This window comes from Podarcis erhardii (assembly GCF_964252035.2).
Source record: "Podarcis erhardii genome assembly, chromosome: 1".
NCBI classification, from domain to species: domain Eukaryota; kingdom Metazoa; phylum Chordata; class Lepidosauria; order Squamata; family Lacertidae; genus Podarcis; species Podarcis erhardii.
The window spans coordinates 109639654-109658644 of NC_138497.1; the positions used below are offsets into that span (position 1 = coordinate 109639654).

General features: G+C 39.5%; 1 protein-coding gene across 2 annotated transcripts; it reads left to right on the forward strand.

The window, feature by feature from the left end:
• The first annotated feature begins 1742 nt into the window (after nucleotides 1-1742).
• Nucleotides 1743-18499, forward strand: GCA (grancalcin). Of its 2 annotated transcripts, none has more exons than XM_081873741.1 (8): nucleotides 1743-2100; nucleotides 4158-4334; nucleotides 9981-10050; nucleotides 11501-11544; nucleotides 12404-12551; nucleotides 13651-13764; nucleotides 14584-14642; nucleotides 16531-18499. In XM_081873741.1, exons 1-8 carry the CDS (start codon nucleotides 2077-2079, stop codon nucleotides 16555-16557), a joined length of 663 nt encoding a protein of 220 aa, XP_081729867.1. In that variant the 5' UTR covers nucleotides 1743-2076; the 3' UTR covers nucleotides 16558-18499. The 2 variants fall into 2 exon arrangements, with proteins under 2 accessions (XP_081729867.1, XP_081729868.1); XM_081873742.1 differs by lacking the exon at nucleotides 1743-2100 and adding an exon at nucleotides 5122-5223 and having other exon boundaries at nucleotides 4195-4334.
• Nucleotides 18500-18991: the final 492 nt, after the last annotated feature.

Here is an 18991-nt window from a genome sequence, read left to right on the forward strand (position 1 = left end):
AATAATAATAATAATAATAATAATAATAATAATAATAATTTTATTTGTACCCTGCCCATCTGACTGGGTTGCCCAACAAATGTAAAAGTCAAACGTCAAACATTAAAAACTTCCCTAAAGTTTTATTGGCTTTACATTGTATTTTTTGTATACAGCTTATATATTTCAAAATACTAAGCAGTTTAGAAATGCTTTAAGATAAAAAAGTAAGATAATGGAACACCCATAAAATGGAATTTGGAACAGGGCCTCGTCAAGAAATCTTAAGTGTCACAAGGGGCCTGCTTCTTAGAGAGTCCAATGGTTGCCCCAACTATCATAGTATATTTCATAGCCATTCAAACTCCTACTGCATCAACAGATTAGACTATCAGCACCATACCACCTGTTGGGTCTCCACCACCGCTGGCAACAGCTGAGGCTGGCAATGGTTAAGGCTGACAGTGACATCATCTTAGCCGCAAGAGATGATGCTACAATACTTCCACTGATAAATACCATTTTTGTGAGCACTACTGGAGCACCAAAGCACACAGAGATTCCTGCCAGCTTTCTTTCCCATGCTGACCAGTCATCTGTGAGCCTGCTTGCCTTGGTTTGGGATCTGCTGCTTCTTTCCTTGTCACGAATACCCAGGGGCGAGGCATTGTAAGTTTGCAACAAACTGCATTTAATAGGAGAAGGGGGGGGGGAGATTTAGACACATGGATATTGTCTGCAAAATAACTTCTCACACACACACACACACACACACACACACACACACACAACTTTACTACTATCTGCCTGCATCTTGAAGAAATATGGCCTGTGATGTATTACTGTGGTGACATGGTATTTTGCCCATAAAGAGAATAGTTCTTAAATCTTTTTTTAAAGAGCTATAGCTAGCCATTAGCTACTCAGTCCCCCCACCTGAAATGTGGAAACCACAATTTGCTAATTAAATACATTTTAATCATACAGGTTTTAGCAAACTCATTTGCATTGCCCCAAGTTTGCTTGTGACACACAGACGCAAATAGTTTGAAGCAAAAAACAGGTGGGTTTTTTTGCGCTGAATTGCCACACTGTATCTGTTGTGTATTTTATGCCTGTTTGGACTTACTGTTTAGTTGTTTATTTACAAAATTTCCATGCCACCTTCAACAAAAAGCCATCTGGGTAGCTTACAGAATTATAAAATAGAGTCTCTTAACTTTTTTTCAGGGCCTGGGAGCACATTTGGAAATCTGAGAAACTGGGGTGGGGGGATGGGCACAATAAAATACCTATTATTTCACGCACAGAAAAAAATGAATGATGCTCAGAAACACTCCCTGCCTCCCTCCCCCCAAAAATATCACACCTGGAAACAAACAATACACAGGCAAAAATCGACATTCATCTAAAAAAGAAAAGAAAATACTTGCAAATCATACCCAGAAAGACAACAACAAAGCATAAAAAAATAAGAAAAAAAACCATATTGGAAAATTCCCTTGATGCTCCCTATTCCCCCAGCCCCTCATCAAACTCTCTTTTCGGATTTTAATGGCGAAGACCCAGAAGTGCTCTATCTAGGCAACGGGATGCATTACTCCCTAACTTTTTTTGTCTCTGTGGCCCGTCTAGCGGCCTCCAAGGCGGAAGAGTTTCATATGCCTGTCAGAGTGGTGCAAAACAATGGCCTGATCTTCACCCCGCCCCTCTACTTCCGGTTCAGACGTCACGGACGCCGTCTTTCTTCGAACCTGCCTTCCCTCACGCAGACACCCGAACTCCGCGGCCCATTTCACTCTTCCGCCCTTCCTCCTCAGCTCGGAGACCTATCGCGAGCGGAGGGCGGAGCGAAGCTTCAGCCAGTCAAAAGCCCAAGGCAGCGGCTAGAGGGCGGGCGAGCGAGCGCCGCGAAGGAACTTCCGCTTCTCCGTACGACGACTTCAGGAAGAAGGAGGAAGCCACCGCGGCAAGAGCTGGCGAGATAGCGGAGCGGCTGTCGTGGTAGATTCGAGTCCGGCCGAGCTGTGAATCCGGGAAACGGCTCCCCCTCCCCCACCCCGCTCTCAACGGTTTTTTCCTCTCATAAACGTCGACATGACGTACCCAGGGTTCGGAGCGGTGAGTAGAAAGGGCGTGATTGGAGGGAAGGCCTGTCTGTCGGTCTGTCCGTCCCTCTCTCCCCCACCCACCCACCCGGCCGGGCCCTTTTCTCTGGCGGCGCGGCTGTCAGTCTCTCCTTGCTCGTCCTCCCGGCTGGGGTCAGAGCCGAGGGAGCCCGGCCGGCCGACCCTTCAGGCTCCAGGCCCTTCTTTTTAAGGCCTTCCCGAAATTGGTCTCCTTCCGCCGAGCGCCCCCCCCCCCAGTTGGCGGAGAAGCCATTAATGTGTGCAGTGCAAGAGGCGAGGGAGAGAGGGAGGACTCTGTTCTCTTACAGCGGGAGGAAATGGAAGGCGTGCCTGACTCTGACACATCAAGCGAGCTAAAGGGTTGCCATTTTAAAAAAGAAAAGAGGAGGAGGGGAAAAAAAAAACCACCTCTCCCTTTCTTTCTCTTCATAACTGGCCCAGCCTCTGCCTTGTGGATGACGTACCGCTTGCCATCCTATTAAATTTGAATACTTAATTCATGGTTGTGGAGCCACCGCTTAAAGGCATAGCAAGAAGATTTTTTGAGTGCTTAGGCCGTGCTTCTAGAAACTGGGTGATCTGTTAGAGCAGTACTGGTGTTTTTAGGTCCCTTGGTTAAAAGCACTGAAAATGCACTGCCGTAGGTGTAGGAAGACAGCGGGTGGTGCCTGGGGAAATCATTTCAGCTGTCGCAGTCTTTGCTGATTTTAAGCTATCTAATGTGGGACACTGGGCCCTGGGGGGCGTTTGCAGGAAAGGATAATTTGTCTTTTGTCACTGCTCTGCATCCCAGGTAAATAAGGTCATGACTACAGGCTGAATTGATTTTTAAAATGTCAGGCAAGTTAAAGGTTGTAAGAATGGATGAATAGCAACCCATCCGATCTTGCTTTAAGAGAATTGGAAATTTATTTGCCTTTTGACTAAAATCAGGTGACATCTCCTTTTTTATATATAAATTTATTTGTTTTTTCAAATTAAAGTTTTCCAATCACATATCCAACATACATCATAAAAACAAGATTTCAAAAAATCTCCTGGACTTCTCTCCTCCCCTTTGATCTGGAGGGAAGATCAGGTGAAATCTCAAGCACCTCTTTGCTACCCCATTAATATATATGTATGTGTGGCTAGAAGTCTAGCCTTAAACTTTAACTCAAATTGAGTCAAAGTAATTGTTTTATTGCATCCAAGTGAATTTGGTATATATAAATTTCTAAGTAGAACTGTTTTTTTCTACTCAAAAATTAAAACTTGCAGACCAGCCTTATGGTTGGCAGTAGTCAAATACTTGCCAGGTCTGTTTGGGAATGGTATTCAAGATCTTTTTCGAAGACATTCAGAAAAAAAGCTTACCTTTCCTCCCTAAGAGTGTTTTCCTGGCATGTAATGCTAAACCTCCTCCTTCCCCAACCCCTAGAATAAGAAGCTTTGATGATAGTAGTCTGCTTCCTGGCTTACTGCACAAATAAAAATAGTCAGTTTATAGTGGTGCTGGAATTCCTTCAGTTGCAGGAAACTGGTTGAAACAAAATACTAAGCACTGGTGTGCTTTGGACTACTTTGTATTTGTAAGTAGTCATATTTTTCCTCATTTGGCTAGGTACAGTGTACATAGTTGAAATAGCTTGCATCACCACTGCCAAAGTAGCTGAACTAGCTAACTTTTTCTTTGCTGGTGCAATTTTGTAAACACTATTGGGGAAACTCAGATTTCCAGCGCTACTTTCTGGTACTCCTTATCTGGTTTGCTTCTGTTATGATGTTACTTTGTTGAACTGCCCTTTCTGTACTGCCAGAGTACCATGCCTCCTGTACCACCATACCCTTACAGTAGTGAATCCCAAATTAGTGGTCAAGAAAACTATCTGTTTCTATAAGTGTAAACGTTACCATAGTAAGATATTAGAATTGTAGTGCACATACACTCCTTGAGTTTGTGAGGCATTTCAATTCAGTGAAAATAATCTGTTATAGACAATAGATGTTTGTGATGAGCTGGTAAATATAGTGAAATATGTACGTTCTTCTTTTCCTCTTCCTCAAAAGTATGGAGCTTACCGTGGGCAGGTGCCAATGCAAATGGCAATGGGTCAGCCAGTTCCTGGAGGAGTGCAAAGTGTGGCCCATGGTGGATCTCCTGGCTATTCTGTTTATTCTGGTGCCTATGCTGCAGCTGCTGCTGCTGATCCCTTGTGGACATTTTTCAGTGCTATTGCTGGACAGGTATGTTAGTTCAAGTTACTATCTTAAAGTTTTGAAAGAGGGCTCTTATGTTTTGATTGTAGTGTAAGGCATAGACTAGTCCTCAGGAGTTTGTTTGCTAACATGTTAACAGTAACATCTGTATAGATCTGTCAGTGATTTGCAGCTTGAAAACATTGTAAATTGAAGATGGGCATTAGATAGTTCTATTTCTTTTTATTTCTTTTTTAGGGGGTTGTGATATTGTTGAAAACTGGCCAAGCTCCTTAGTCACATTCTTTTTCCACCTGGTCAGTCAACTACATGTGTAAATTTGGCTCTTACTTATAGATTTAGATATTAAGTTTTCTTGTATCATCTCAAAAACATTGTATCATCTCAAAAACTGTCTTGTCTGCAACTTTAATACATACAGCCTAGCCTTTGAAACAAAAGGTTCTCTTTCTAAGAATGTGGGGACTCTTAAATATGATACTTTAGCTCCTTGGCTGCAAATCACTGAGCAGATAATTTTATTTCCAGGATTATATGTCATAAGGATGGGGAGGCTGTTTGTAACTGCCTTGGTGCTCCCTTTTCAATGCTGACAGGATTATATAGAATTTTGTATAGTTATTAATGAAGTAATAATAAAGTGAGCACTTTTAAATTTTGAGTCTGAAGCAGGCTTCTGGGTTGGAAGAGTCATATACATTGTATGTGGCTAGGTATTTTATAGAGTAGCACCAGTGTAATCTGGGCAAAAGGACTGGTTAAAAAAAAAGGTTATAGTAAAGATTCACGAAAGGGCATATGCATGGCCCCACAGGTCATTGGTCTCTAGAACGTTTTGGGACTTGTGATGCCAATATGCATTCTCTCAAGAGTGTGGATCTGCAAAAGCAATATTCATGAAGAACTCCAGTTCCAGGTGAGTAACTCCTTTAGATTTTTCTCCCCTTGGCATTTTAATTTCTACAGTCTTTACCAAGCAAGGTTTCAAGTTGTTACATGTTACATCCTACATGTTAGCATTTCAGTAAGACATTTTAGGGAAGGCACAACTTTCATTTGTGATTGTCTTCTTCATACCAGGGGTACCATTTCAGATTTTGGTGCTGGTGTGGTTAAGCCAGGTCCAAAGGCCCACTCTTCACATTGTAAGCGATGGCTGCAAAGAGCCAGCATATTAAAACAACTGTATTTTAATGATCAACAAGGATCTTGGATGGAATAATAATAATAATAATAATAATAATAATAATAATAATAATAATAATAGCAGGCAACATTGCACAAGCCTTCCTTTCTTTCCTCCCCCTTCCATCCCCAAAAATCTGGTCCAGAAAGTCCTCCGACCCTATGGATAAAATTTTGGGGACAACATGAGAGGCTGAGGGAGATAGGAAAAGAAGGTAAACTCCTGTTGTATGACTTCAGGCCCTTCTCATTCATGCATGGACACCACTGGAGATAACCTAGTGTTATTCACATCACACATGACTCTTTAAAGTAAAGGCATTGATGGCTTTGGTGTTCATAGATCCATTTGATTCTATATAGTGCTCCTTTTGTAGAACGAATGAGCTAGCAGAGAAATGCTTCTGAGAATAATCACATGCCATCTGATGTAGCAACTGCCTTCTCTAGATGGCACTCCTAATCCACAAAAGTGGTCTTGGGTGGGAGTAACTGATCACTGCATGTAATGAATGTGTAATGAATATTTTGGTACTATTTTAGTATTTAATCTCAGTCTAAAACAACTCAGTAGTTCTTTAACTAAAAAAAGGCTCAACTGCATAGCATGAAAGGGAAGCACTTTTGAATGGAGATATTGGGAGACCACACTTAGGCATGGTTTCACACCACATTAAATTATAGTTAAGGTATTATGCACACTGTTGAAATTGCAGACACTGTGCTCCTCACTGACTGCTACTGGGTGCTGCCTAGAAAACAAGGCATGGTCTGATTTGTCATGTTAGCCAAACGTAGGCTCATGGTTTGCAAGCATTAGCCTGAGTTTGGACAACATGGCAAACCATTCCGCGGTTTGCTTGTTGGCAGAAGGGAAGGAGTGAAACACTTGTGATTCCAGCAGCGTGCAGCAGCATGCTGCTCATTCACAGCAGATTATATTTTATTTTAATAATTACTTAATGCAAGATGTGAACTAGGTCAGAAGGTAGAACCTTATTTGTTATTTGTTATGTTTTGTTTGCATAGTTGCTGGGAAAACAAATGCTTCTGGCCAAATTCATGCTCTTTTACCTCTGGTCATTGGGACAAGCTGATAGATGAGGGGATTTTAAACTAGTTGTTAGAACTCTGATACTTATTTAAATGAGCATGTGTGAATTTTGAGTATGCTTTTCTGAAGCTAGTCTAAGCAGTGGAAAGTTGATAGACGATTGTACCTGAAGTGGACTGTAGGAGGAGAGTGAGCAGGATGGAAACTTAGGGCTTTCTTTTCTTCTAGCAGAGAAAGAGAAAATTTCCAGAGTACCCTAGTTCCTAGATTGGGGAATGCAGCAGTGTGTTTTGGGGTAGCACTAGTAAGTGATGGTGAGATAGGTGGTCTTCCTTTGTGCACAGGGACAGTGGCTCCTTTCCACTTCAGGTTGTAAGGCAGACCTTACTGAAACCAGAAAAGGAGAAAGGAAGGTAATTAGCAAAATCTAGTATTTGCCTCCTGTTTTTATTCTTCTGGAGAACCTGAAACACTAGGCCTGGGATCCCTAGCTAGACGCCTTGAGCCCAGGAACACATTTGGAAGTCTAAAACTTGTGACACTCTGAACTCCCCAAAATGAGCTTAGCAAGCACCATGAGGACACTGTGGTGGTCATGGGTGTCACATTGAGGACCCAGCACTAGACACTGTGTGGGTGAGTTGTTGAATGACTTCACCAGAAATACTGTATGAGGAAATGGCTTAAGCCATGACTATGAAGTCTAGAAAAGTGGCCAATATATTAAGTAGCTTTCAGTTTTTTAATTAAGTAGAATAATTTTAATGTAACAATTTCCAGCCCTTCTATAAAGTTTTCTAAACAATACTGAAGTCTTGTGGATGCATCACTGGATTCAGGCCCCCGTTTACATTTGAAGTAGTTAAGGCAGCAAGGTCTTGATTAATGGCAGGCAGGATGGGGGTTCATTGTACTGAGAGTTGGTGAGTCCACAGAAATCTAGGAAAGTCTTTGAAGAAATGAGTTGTTTTTTTGTTTTTTTTTAAAGTGGCTTGCCCAATAGTACAACTGTGTTCTAGTCATAAGGAACAGGCTAAAGATCTGAAAAAGAATACTGAAGATAATGGGAAACTCTTGTAACTGTAGGAACTCCACGTATATATTAGAGCAGCTGCGGGGAACCTTTGGCCTTCCAGATGTTGCTGAACTACAACTCCCATTATCCCTGGGTATTGGCCATGCTTGCTGAGGCTGGTGAGAGTTGTAGTTCAGCAGCACACCTGTATTAGAGTAGGACATATGGTAATTAAATGTAGATTCCAGGTAAAAATACATTTTGGTTTCAAGTGTAGTTCCTCTTTTGGAAATAACATTATGAAGCACTGCCACCTTTTCATTGCTCAAAGCTTTACAGAAGTGGTTTTCAAACTTTGTATCTTCAGGGAACCCTTTCCACGTTGACTTACCTGGTGAAGCACACCGTAGGTACCTACTGTGGAGCAAAGGAATTCTGTAATAAACATTTCAGAATTTATCTTAAGTAGGATCCAGGCTTTTTGGCTCCACAGAAACTGACCTTGCATCCTGAACACCCTTACAGAGGAGTAAGGGCCATTGAATGCAGTGGAAATTGCTTTGGAGTAAAATGCTTAAGATTGCTTTGTGAGTGCTCCAGAATGTACTGAACACAGCCCTGTAGCTGTGAGAGATCAGGAAAGGTATTGACAAGCCATCTTTCTGGGAAGCTTTTCACCATAACTGTTTTTGTTGAAGAACCCTTGATAAGCTTCTGAGGAACTCAAGGGTTCCCCAATACATAGTTTGAAAACCACTACTTTAGCATAATTGTATGTAAATGGGGTAACATATATGAAAAAAGGGGGGAAATTACGTGCTTTGATTTTCTCCAAGTAGGACCTTAATTGATGACTTCCATATTTTTTTTCTTAATTCTCAAGTGTAATATTTTAGTAAATTTAGTTTTTTATAGGAGGAATAAACATTCACTCCTGAAGTACCAGTCAAATAAGCACAGTCTGTCATCTGCCATGTAGCAGGACCAGTGGGGTGATGGAAGCGTGGGCCTTGACACTCAAAAGAACTGATCAGGTAGAAACTTGCAGTAACATGGGTATTACTTTTGGAGGGGTGGGTAAAAGCAGGCCAGTGAAGTCATTTCTGAGTGTTGTTACATTGTGGTCAGTCAGTGAGACTCAGAAATGTATTTACCATCAAATTCCAACAATCCTTCTTTCCTGTGAGCTTACCCAATGAAAATTATTTTGTATTTGTGGGTAAATGGTATAAGTACCTTCACACTATTGCATAGTCATGTTGGACAATTATCTGCAGGATGTGACTACATAGATCCACCTCTTTAGTGTTTAAATGTGGCTAAATAACACAAGTTCATATTCTTTCTCCTGAAACCCATGTTCAGCATATAATAGTTTCTTAGACCTAGCCAGGAGGAAGGTCATCCCTTTCAGGCTAGAACAAGAGATTCATTTACACATGCTTCTGGGAAACTTCTTGTAAGAAGTCCAGTCACTTTAGGATAATAGGGTTTGCATGGGGTGAAAATGAAGTGGGTTTTGAATTTACTTCCCCCTTTACATTTTCATTGGAGAAGCTCACACACTAAGCTTTTCATTTTTATTTATTGCTATAAAAATCATCCCAAGGGAGGGGATGATATACAGTAATTTACAGTAATATTTACATTAAGTGCATGTTAGGAGACAAGATTCTTTGTGCCGTGTTAGGTGTGACATCTTAGTAGGATAATGTATTGATGTACCATGGTAGTTGAAATGCTTCATGTCATTGTAAGCAAATCTTCTGTGTGATAAGCTTTAGTTGATCAAACAAGTAGCTCACTGGCATTAGTACAGAGCTTCAGAACTGTTCAAAGAGCTACTTTATAGTCTTTCATTTCATTTCCTGGGTTTTTTATGTATACTATTCTCGCATGTAGATATCTTCTAAACTTAAGGTAACTTTTTGATCCTTTTTTGTACGCAGCTGGATTTGAGCTGACCTGTTAAACAACAATGAACATATATGTATAGGCTATTCGTGCAGGGAAGTAGATAATGGTGGGGGAAAGCCATCTTGTGTTGGTTTTAAAATAATCTGCCTTGTGATTTACAAAGCTGCGCATGAAACTTTTAAAATAGATTCAACACTTGTGGAAAAAATTCCAAGCAAAAAAACTTCATATGAAAAAGCTGTCCTATTGCAATATATCACTGCAGGACATGAGGAAGTTCCGCTTCATTTTTTTTAAAAAAAATTAGGAAATGTTAGTTACTGCTTATTTAATTTAATTAGTTTGGTAAATTTCTAGATGAGTAATTTTCATGAACTATTCTAATTCTCTTAATTGAGGTAGAACAGTTGGCTAACAAATAAAATTCACACATACTTGATTTTGTATTACTAGATAGGTTGGTATACTTGAACCACAAATTTGTTATGCATTAATTTTACAGGATGGTGAAGTGGATGCTGAGGAGCTACAGAGATGTCTAACCCAGTCTGGAATCAGTGGAACTTACTCTCGTAAGACTTTGTTGCTTCTGAACACCTTAAATTCAATCTCCAAGAAGTTATTGCATTCTTCTATCTGTCTTGGCCAGTGCTGCACTGGCTGGGGCTGATGGGAGATGTAATGTAAAACATTAAGTTTGTTGTTAGATTTATATTCTACCTTTCTCCAAGGTGCTCAAGGTGGTGCAAGGTAGGTTAGGCTGAGAGACTGTGAGCAGTCCAAGGTCTCCCAGGAAGATTCGCAGCTGAGTGGAGATTTTAATTCTGGCCTCCCAGGTTCAAGTCAGGGAAGATTGTTCTTCATTTCCCTCTTGACTTGCTTAAGTCCTGTTTGCCTCTCTGTATCTGTAGCCACATGACTTGTTTGGGCAGTTATGCCTTGAGTGATAAATATTGCATTTAATGTCCCTGCAACATGTGTAATGCAGCAAACAATGAGTGTGGCAGATGGCTTAATAAAATGTAAGGAATGATTTTTATCCAAACTATAGCATGTGATGATTGGCATTTCCATAGTACATAGTGGACCTGGATATACATGAAGGTGTGACTGTGTATCCGAAGAGCTCAGAAGGCAGATGTTCCTCTTGCTCTGCCTCCTGCCGTTGATGTTTTCAACTACTGTCATAGCTGATTTGATCGTTCAGACGACTTGGAATACTTACCGTATTTTTCGCTCTATAACACGCACCAGACCATAACACGCACATAGTTTTTAGAGGAGGAAAACAAGAAAAAAAATATTCTAAACGAAATAGTGGATATATGATTTTTGTGGTTCATGCTGTGGCCACAGACATGTGATCTGACAGTGAGTTTGGAGTAGCCCAATGCAAAAATCCTGAGGATCCATGTGGATCCATGCTTTGTAACCACAGAGGAGGGAAGGAAGGGGAACCATGGATCCTCTGCTCATGACTGCAGCAGATCCCCCCCCGCCACCCGCAGGCATTCACTCCATAACACGCACAGACATTTCCCCTTACTTTCTAGGAGGAAAAAAGTGAGTGTTATGGTGCAAAAAATACGGTATTCCTGCTTGTGGATACTTCTCACTTTCTGCCTATCAAGGAAGCATATTCATTGCTGAATTCTTTCAGTTGCTAATTTGAACTCAATTCATAGCATGCTTTGCATGCTACTTGAATTGTTTTTATCAAGGAATACTTTTTTTCTTTTACTTTTCTGATGTAAATTTTATAGTATCATCCATTCTCATGCTAATTCACACAGGTTATATAAAACCTTTAAAACAGGAAAAGTATTCTGAATACATTTTCTTTATGTCTGTCTTTTTTATATATAAATTAGCCATTGTTTTGCTAGCCATTACCTGTACATGAATTGCTAGTCTTTATAAACATCATTATGTTGCTAGTCGTGATAGTTTGAACAATAGTTATTAGAGCTGAAATCAATATATGCCATCTAGAATTAATGCATCTTTCACTTGTAATTTCAGCATTCAGCTTGGAGACATGCAGAATTATGATATCAATGTTGGATGTATCCTTGGCAAAAGTCTTTAAGTATAACTGTAAAATTGATTTCATATGAAACCAGCTGGACCCAGGTTCAATATACAACAGGACCAAGGTTTTGGGATGCAGGGTTCTGAATATGTTTAGGAACAATCTTGTTTTGAAAGATGAAAAGAAACTAAGATTGATGAGGTTGTAGGACCATCTAAGCATTCAAAAACATGCTTTAGAACCTTCACTCCATATTTTGTGTTAACAGAAACTGGATACATCAGCAAAGCTAATTCTGGACACTGATTCTGGGGGTTAAGCTACAGCTGCTGGCTTTGTGCAGTGGGAACTGCAGTTTAAACTACAGGCTCAGTGTGTTAGCCAGCATGTGCTAGTTACTGGGCTATCCCAACTCAAATGTGACCAACAGCAACAAAGTAGTGAGTATTGAATGCTATTTATGTACCAAGTGACAGGAAATAACTTAAAGTAATGTGTGTGGTTTTAGAAACAAACAAACAAACAAACGAAAAAGCCTGTAATATTAGAGATAAGTTTGGAAAGCATACTGCACTTAAAATAAACTGAATTTCATACCACCTAGGTTGGCAGTACTTGGTTTTGTGCTGCCTTGGAACACACTGATATTTTAAGGATTTTCCTTCTTGACCCTTTGCATCCTGTAGATCAGGGTGTAAATAAACAAAAAACAAGAAATAATTTCACTTGCTCAGATAGCTTGAACGTAGAACAGCAGCTTAAAATGTTGTAAGCAAACTCCTGAATAAGAAGTTGGAAGATATGTATTCAAAACAAAAAATCTAATGCAGGTTTATGTATTTCTGTTCACCAACTTTCTTCAAGATGGTCTGTTTTCTTAACTATTACATTAGAGAGAGAATACTGGGAAAATGGGATACAATGAATTTAAGGAACTCTGGGCCGCTCTCAGTGCTTGGAAACAAAATTTCATGATGATAGATCAAGACCGAAGCGGAACTGTGGAACTTCATGAATTGACTCAAGTCATTGTAGCTATGGGTATGATATGTTGGCTAGACATGTGTTTTCAAGTAACTAATTATTTCCCTGTAAAAGTAGAATGGGTTGCTAGGAAGAGTATTTAAAAATGATATATTCAGGACGTTATACAGTATTTTAATGATTGGCTCTAGATAAATCTTGGTCATAACTTGCTCAGTCTATGGGTAGAAGAGCAAGCCTTTAAATGAACTCTGAGCAGAGTATTGAAGGATGTATGTGAACAGGAGTCTGACATTTGAAAGGATGAAGTTGAATCATGTATTGCTGCTCTCTTCTCAAAGCATCTTCATACAAAACAACCATTGGTCTGAATTGTCCGGGATTTTGAAAATCTTCATTGATTGATTACAGGGTACACAAATAATGCAGGATTGAATTGCTCAGGCATACATGACAGAAGGCGATAGTTCCAGTGTGAGCACAGTAGAAAAAGCTGCTGGCTTTCCTATTAGAGAACAGGGAGATTGATTGGGAGGACATCTTTGAAGTCCTGTTAGTTTCTAGTAATCCATTCTGATCAATGTGTCTGAGAACTCAGGGTTTGGGACCAGCATTACAGCTCTAGATGTGATTCTGGGAGCCCATGTCTTTGCAAAATGGGGTAGGTGGTGGTCTAGAATCAGCCAGGTGCTTATTCCTTCTCTTCCTTGCCCATTGCTTCCTCTACAGTCCCCTTCTCACAGTTTGGGCTCTAAATTCATATTTACACATTGCAGGAAAAGCATTTTGGGAGGAAGGTTAAGCAGTTCTCTTTCACTTGCCCATCTCTGCTCCTGACATCCATATCCAGGTCCCTAGTGAATGTGTGAGACAGTCCTTAGAGCGATGGACCTGCCTTCCTTCCCTTAGTCTGGGTAGGAAGGAAAATATCATAGTATTATTTAATTTCCCCACTGTACCTAGAAGGGAAAGATGCAGCTCCCTCACTCAACACCTGCTTTATTCTTGGAGTGCATGTATTGTGTTCCCCTCTTGAGTTTTAGTTCAAAGAGGGCTGTGAATGTTAGGAGCTGTTTAAAAATATTAAGATAACAAAAACGCTTGTTTAAGCCTTTTGCTCTGAAGTTGACATGTTTTTCTCCTTGACCTTGTCTAGGTTATAGGCTAAGCCCACAGACATTAATTGCTATTGTAAAACGTTACAGCAAGAATGGCAGAATCTTTTTTGATGATTATGTGGCTTGCTGCGTGAAGCTTCGGGCTTTGACGGGTAAGGTGTTTTATAGTTATTTTTGTAACAATTCTGTATCTGATGCCAGTTGATGACTATTTTTGTTATATTTGTAACTAATTTTTTCTATGTTGTCAGCTGCCTTGAGCACGGTTTGAACTGTGGAAAGGTGGCATACAAATAAAATGATCCATGTCTCTAAGTAATGCAGCATTAGAATCTGAAGTGAAATTAAATTTAAGGGGTGAAATCCCATGATGTGCAAGTGGGCTTCCACTCACTTCCCATTTCTCTTTCTCCTGCACAGCCCAAAATCTGCTCTGTTGGGTTGACAATCCTCCAGAACAGATTTCGAGGGTGTGCAAGCAAGAGGAGAGGGATGTGTCATATTGGAAGTCCCAATATGCAAGCAGAAGTCTATTCCCTCTTTCTTAGGCAGTATCTGATGCAACCCAAGGATTCTGTGCACTCTTACTTTTTTCAGCTTAAAAATCAGGTCATTGTGAAATGCAAAATGCAGTAAATGTGACAAAATACTCAGCTGCTGGGTCTGGCAGCATGATATTCAGGTAGCTGCAAAGCACGGCATAAACTTGAAACATCTGGGGCCAAATTTTGTGCCTTGTATAATCTCGTTGACTTGATTAGGACTGAACATTACTGAGACTATTGTCTGATTTCTTTGTCTGTTAGTGGAATTTATTGTAACTCAATTGAAAAGGTTGCTTTTGGAGGATATAATCTTGTGTTTGGTAGAATATTTTAGCCCAGTTCCAGTTAGTGAGACTTGAGCATGCAAACAAGTTTCAGACTGTGCATCAGAATGTTTACAATATAAATATTACTTTCTTTTAACAGATTTCTTTAGGAGAAGAGACAGCATGCAACAGGGCATTGTGAATCTTGTATACGATGATGTAAGTAACATAATTAATAACTGGTTGTTCAAATTATAACTTTCATTATGTACCGGCAATATTTTCAGATTTTTTTTTCTGAGAAGAGAATACTCTCAAAGTAGTGATTGTTCTTGGGAAATAATCTCAGGATAGTGTTGAACTTCTTTCAGAATCTCATCTGTGGTGTCCTGTGCATTAAACAAGTTTTTGGACTGTGTTTTTCTCCCAACACCCTTAGTTCAGTTGAACTGTCATGCTTGAAATCTTGATTAGCCAGTTTGGTTATACTGTACTCCGGGATGTTCAGCCTTTGGAAACTATTTGTATGAATGCTAATAGTACAGCAGGAGTTCCAATAAATTTTGCATTGGAAAATCAAACAATGCAGTTCTAATAATGCATCTTAAATAGTAACTGCAAATGTTGTTATGGGCCTTATTTTGACTGCGGTTAGATATTGGATCATAGAGTTGGAAGGGATCACAAGGGCCATCTAGTCCAACCAATGCAGGAATCTTTCACCTAGCCTGAGGCTTGAATCCACAGCTCTAGGATTAAGACCATCTCTATTTTCTAAGCAGAGAGATGAATGAGTCTCTTGGCCATGCATGTAGCTTTTTTGCTCCTTCCTTTTTGTGAGTGAAATATTCTGTGAACTATTTAAATATTCCAAAACTATTTTGTCTGAACCAGGAAACTCTGAGTAACTGCTTTGGAACAAGTCAGGATATGAAGCCACAGTTCATAGGAAATTAGTTGAAGAGTTCCTGTTTTATTCCTTCTTTGAAGGAGTATGGTCATCTGAACCAGCCCACTCTGTTAGAGTAGTCTTGACTAATGTGTTATTAGGCAGGTGTGTGCACACATTGTATTCAAAACACTGGTCCTTTGTGTATTAAATACTGTTTCTCAGATTTGGGATGTTTATGGCATGTCCTTCAGCTAGGAAAACATAAGTGTTTGGGGCACGTAACTCATTCACAGTTGTTCTTTATTTTCCTGGATTATTACTACTTAGATGGAAAGCAGTTGGAAGAATAGATGAAATAGATTCCTTGAACTGCATATTCAATTCTCTCAATTTCCATCTCAACAGTAGCAGAACTCGCTGCAATTGCCAAACCCTACCACTATGTGTAGCTTTCAGCCTGCAAAGATACAAATATACAGGGAACAGACTGCCAAGGCATCTAAAACTAAGCAGATGCATGTCTATCACAGTTTTAGGGCAGATGATTTTCATTATCAAATTTTGCGTCTCTTGTTGCATTAGTACTCTTTGTTCAAGTAATGAGGAGCCACATTGGGTGTTACTGAATACTGAAAGTACTGTGTAGGATGGTGATAATCTGTGTGTTTTGGGGTTTGGTGGTTTTTGCTGTTGCTGGCATACAGTAAAAAACTTGACTCTGTTTTGATAATAAAGTATATCTAAATTCAGTTATGATTCGTTGGTCAATAATTTTATTTGACTGACACATTTTTACCTTTTTAAATTTGCTTGAATTCACTGTTGAACTTCTGTAAGCAGCAAACTCATTTTTTTCACACAAGGGCTTTTGAGGCTACTGTTCATGAAAGTAGGAAAACAGTTTGTTTCTGAACCCCTCTACAACCCCCTGCGCTGATTGCCAACAATACCAGCCCTCCTGTGCAGATTTTCAGGAAGCACAATGAACTTACAGGGTGAAGCTTCCTCCTCCTCCCTTCCTTCAACAAAAACATTTTGTGAGCAGAATTCTGCTCTGATTTTGACAGTTGGCCCCAATATATTTTACTTCTTGACCTGCGTATAGTGAACAAATCCCAAACTGCACTATGCTCATTCTGTCTAGTTAAAAAATCCCTTTCTTTAAATTGGCAGTTAATATTGGCAGTTAATATTACAATTGCTTTTGTTTTTCAGTTCTTGCAGTGCACCATGGCTATCTGAGTGCCAACTGTGGAAGAAAATTCCATGTATAATTTCAACTACTTTGAGAAAACTAACTGAAAATGCTGTGAAAATGAAGCTGCCATTGATTTTTCCACATTTCTGCCTGCTAATGCATCATTTCTGTATAAATATATTTGACTTTTAGTGTGTAGTTTGACAATAAACAAATGTTCACATTTTACAGTAATTCTTAGAAGTGTGCCATTCTTTATGCATATGGATGGTAGACTTTTTATATTTTGGGATTATGCTCTCAGGATTGATAAGAGGAAACAATCACATTTCATGTAATGGTTATAAACAGGGTTTAGTTTATCTTAAAGTGCACTCCCCCCAATACCTGCTGGCTTAAATTGCAATAAAGATTAGTTGTAATTGGCATTCTAGTGTTCTACAACCTCAGTTGTTTCATGTGCTGCACGCCTATGAAATAATAAATGCCTGGAATAAAAAAGAATTAGTATTTGTCACAAGTACAAACTTAAAACATATTTCTTCGGGATGTTCAGTAGATTTATTTGACTGTAGACTAGTATAACATGTTCATAGTGAAGATTATATTTAATGGTAGTTGAAAACTTTTTGTTTAACTATTTTTATCCTCTTGAAGATGTAATCCTCAGAAGAATTCGTGTGCCTCTCTAGAGCACCCATTTTTTCCTTTAAATGTTTGAGGCTTCTTTCTTAGATGTGTGAAAGAAAAAGTCCTAATTGACCCTTTCTTGTTCTCAGCTAAAATCCCCATATTATTTGAACAAACTTGTGAACAAATGCCTGAGCAGATTGATTACAGGATCCAGCTCTGTGCATCATATACAGTGCATTGTAGTTACTACCAAAAACAAGGACAATGTTGACTGCCTGGGAAGCTGTTGGTATGAAGTAGCTTCTTGCATGGTTGTGATAATTTCAGCCAGGCCAGCTTATTGATGCCATTTTCTTTTTCTAGTAGCTACTATTCTGCAAGTTTAACGTGTAAATGGATGCATACCAGTGCTTTTTCTTTTACTATTCAAGCCAAATCTTGCATCTGTTCATTATTTGTGAGCGTAGTGAAACTTCAAGTTAGGATAACAACACTTTCCAGGCTTTGATCAATGGGCTTGATTACGTTTGGGTCTACAAGATATGTTGAGATGAATCTGCAGCCCAACCTTGTGAGCTGCTATGCAGGTGCTGCTGCCCCAGGTAGTAGGTGGGAGGAAGACAAGGTTAGGATAGGGCTTTGTGCAGTTGCAGCAGCTGGCATCAACAGATGTAAAACAATATATTGTTTCCTCTGTGCTTCAAAAAGCACCAAGCAAGCTCTGATGAAGAGGGCAGAATTGGACAGCCCTCTGTATTGTTAGCCCCACTGGAAACAGCCAGAGGGTCTATTCAGTGGTGCAGCCTTGTTGCCATTTCTTGACATATTTGATGGCATGATGAAAGCTGCATGTTCTGACCAATTTGCTCAGCCAAGGATACATTACTTAGCTGCCAAGGCACAAATCCAGGTTAATTCTGCCACTGCTAAACATTTTAAGGGTCAATTTGCCTATTGTGATTTAAAAAAATTCTTGTGCTGAGAAAGATTGTTTTTAGAATGGAATCAGTAATGTATGGATTTAACACTTCAGTTGTTTGTGTCTTGCAGCATCTACCCATAGAATCTCACTAGTATAATGGACTCTTTTCTAAAAGGATATTGCGTTATCATCCAGTCCCTGTAACTCGTATTGGCAGTTTAAAATCAAAGTTCTGAAATCATTGACACTCTTCGTATGCATATTTTGCTGTTCACAATTGTCGAGTAATAGTTGTAGATTATTTGCAATCTGCTACGTAGCGATTTTCGTACATTCTGAAATAACGATACTGTTCTAACTGTACAAATGTAGTAACTATTTTCAGTGCCATTCCAGGCAATTGTTTGGAAATAAACTTGGAACTCGCTTTATATTCTTTCATACCAAGACGGTGTAACTCTGAGATGATACAGTTCTTGAGCACTACAGCAATGTTGCAGGATATGCTAGATCTTTAATTATTATTATTATTATTTATTATTTAAACTTGGATTTCGTTGAAAGCATTAGCACAGCATGGTAGGTGACAGTTGTAGGTGGGAGAAGATAACTTTGTGAAGATTCTTAACTTTGAAGTGTGCGAGACCAGCTATACAATTTCGAAGAAAAAGTTGTAGTACAACTCCTTTAAATCTCTTGCTACATACACAGGTGGAGTTCATGCATGTTTCCAGTCTTTCAAAAATGAGTGTTTGCTAGAAGGGTAGCATTATCCCAGGAATATCCCAACTCCCACCAGCCCCAGCGAGTATGGGCAATAATCATGAAAACTGGTATCAAATAACAGCTGACAGGATACAGATTCCACGTCCCTGTGTTACACACTTCTCACAGTGCTATTTTTCTCTACACACAAAATTTTC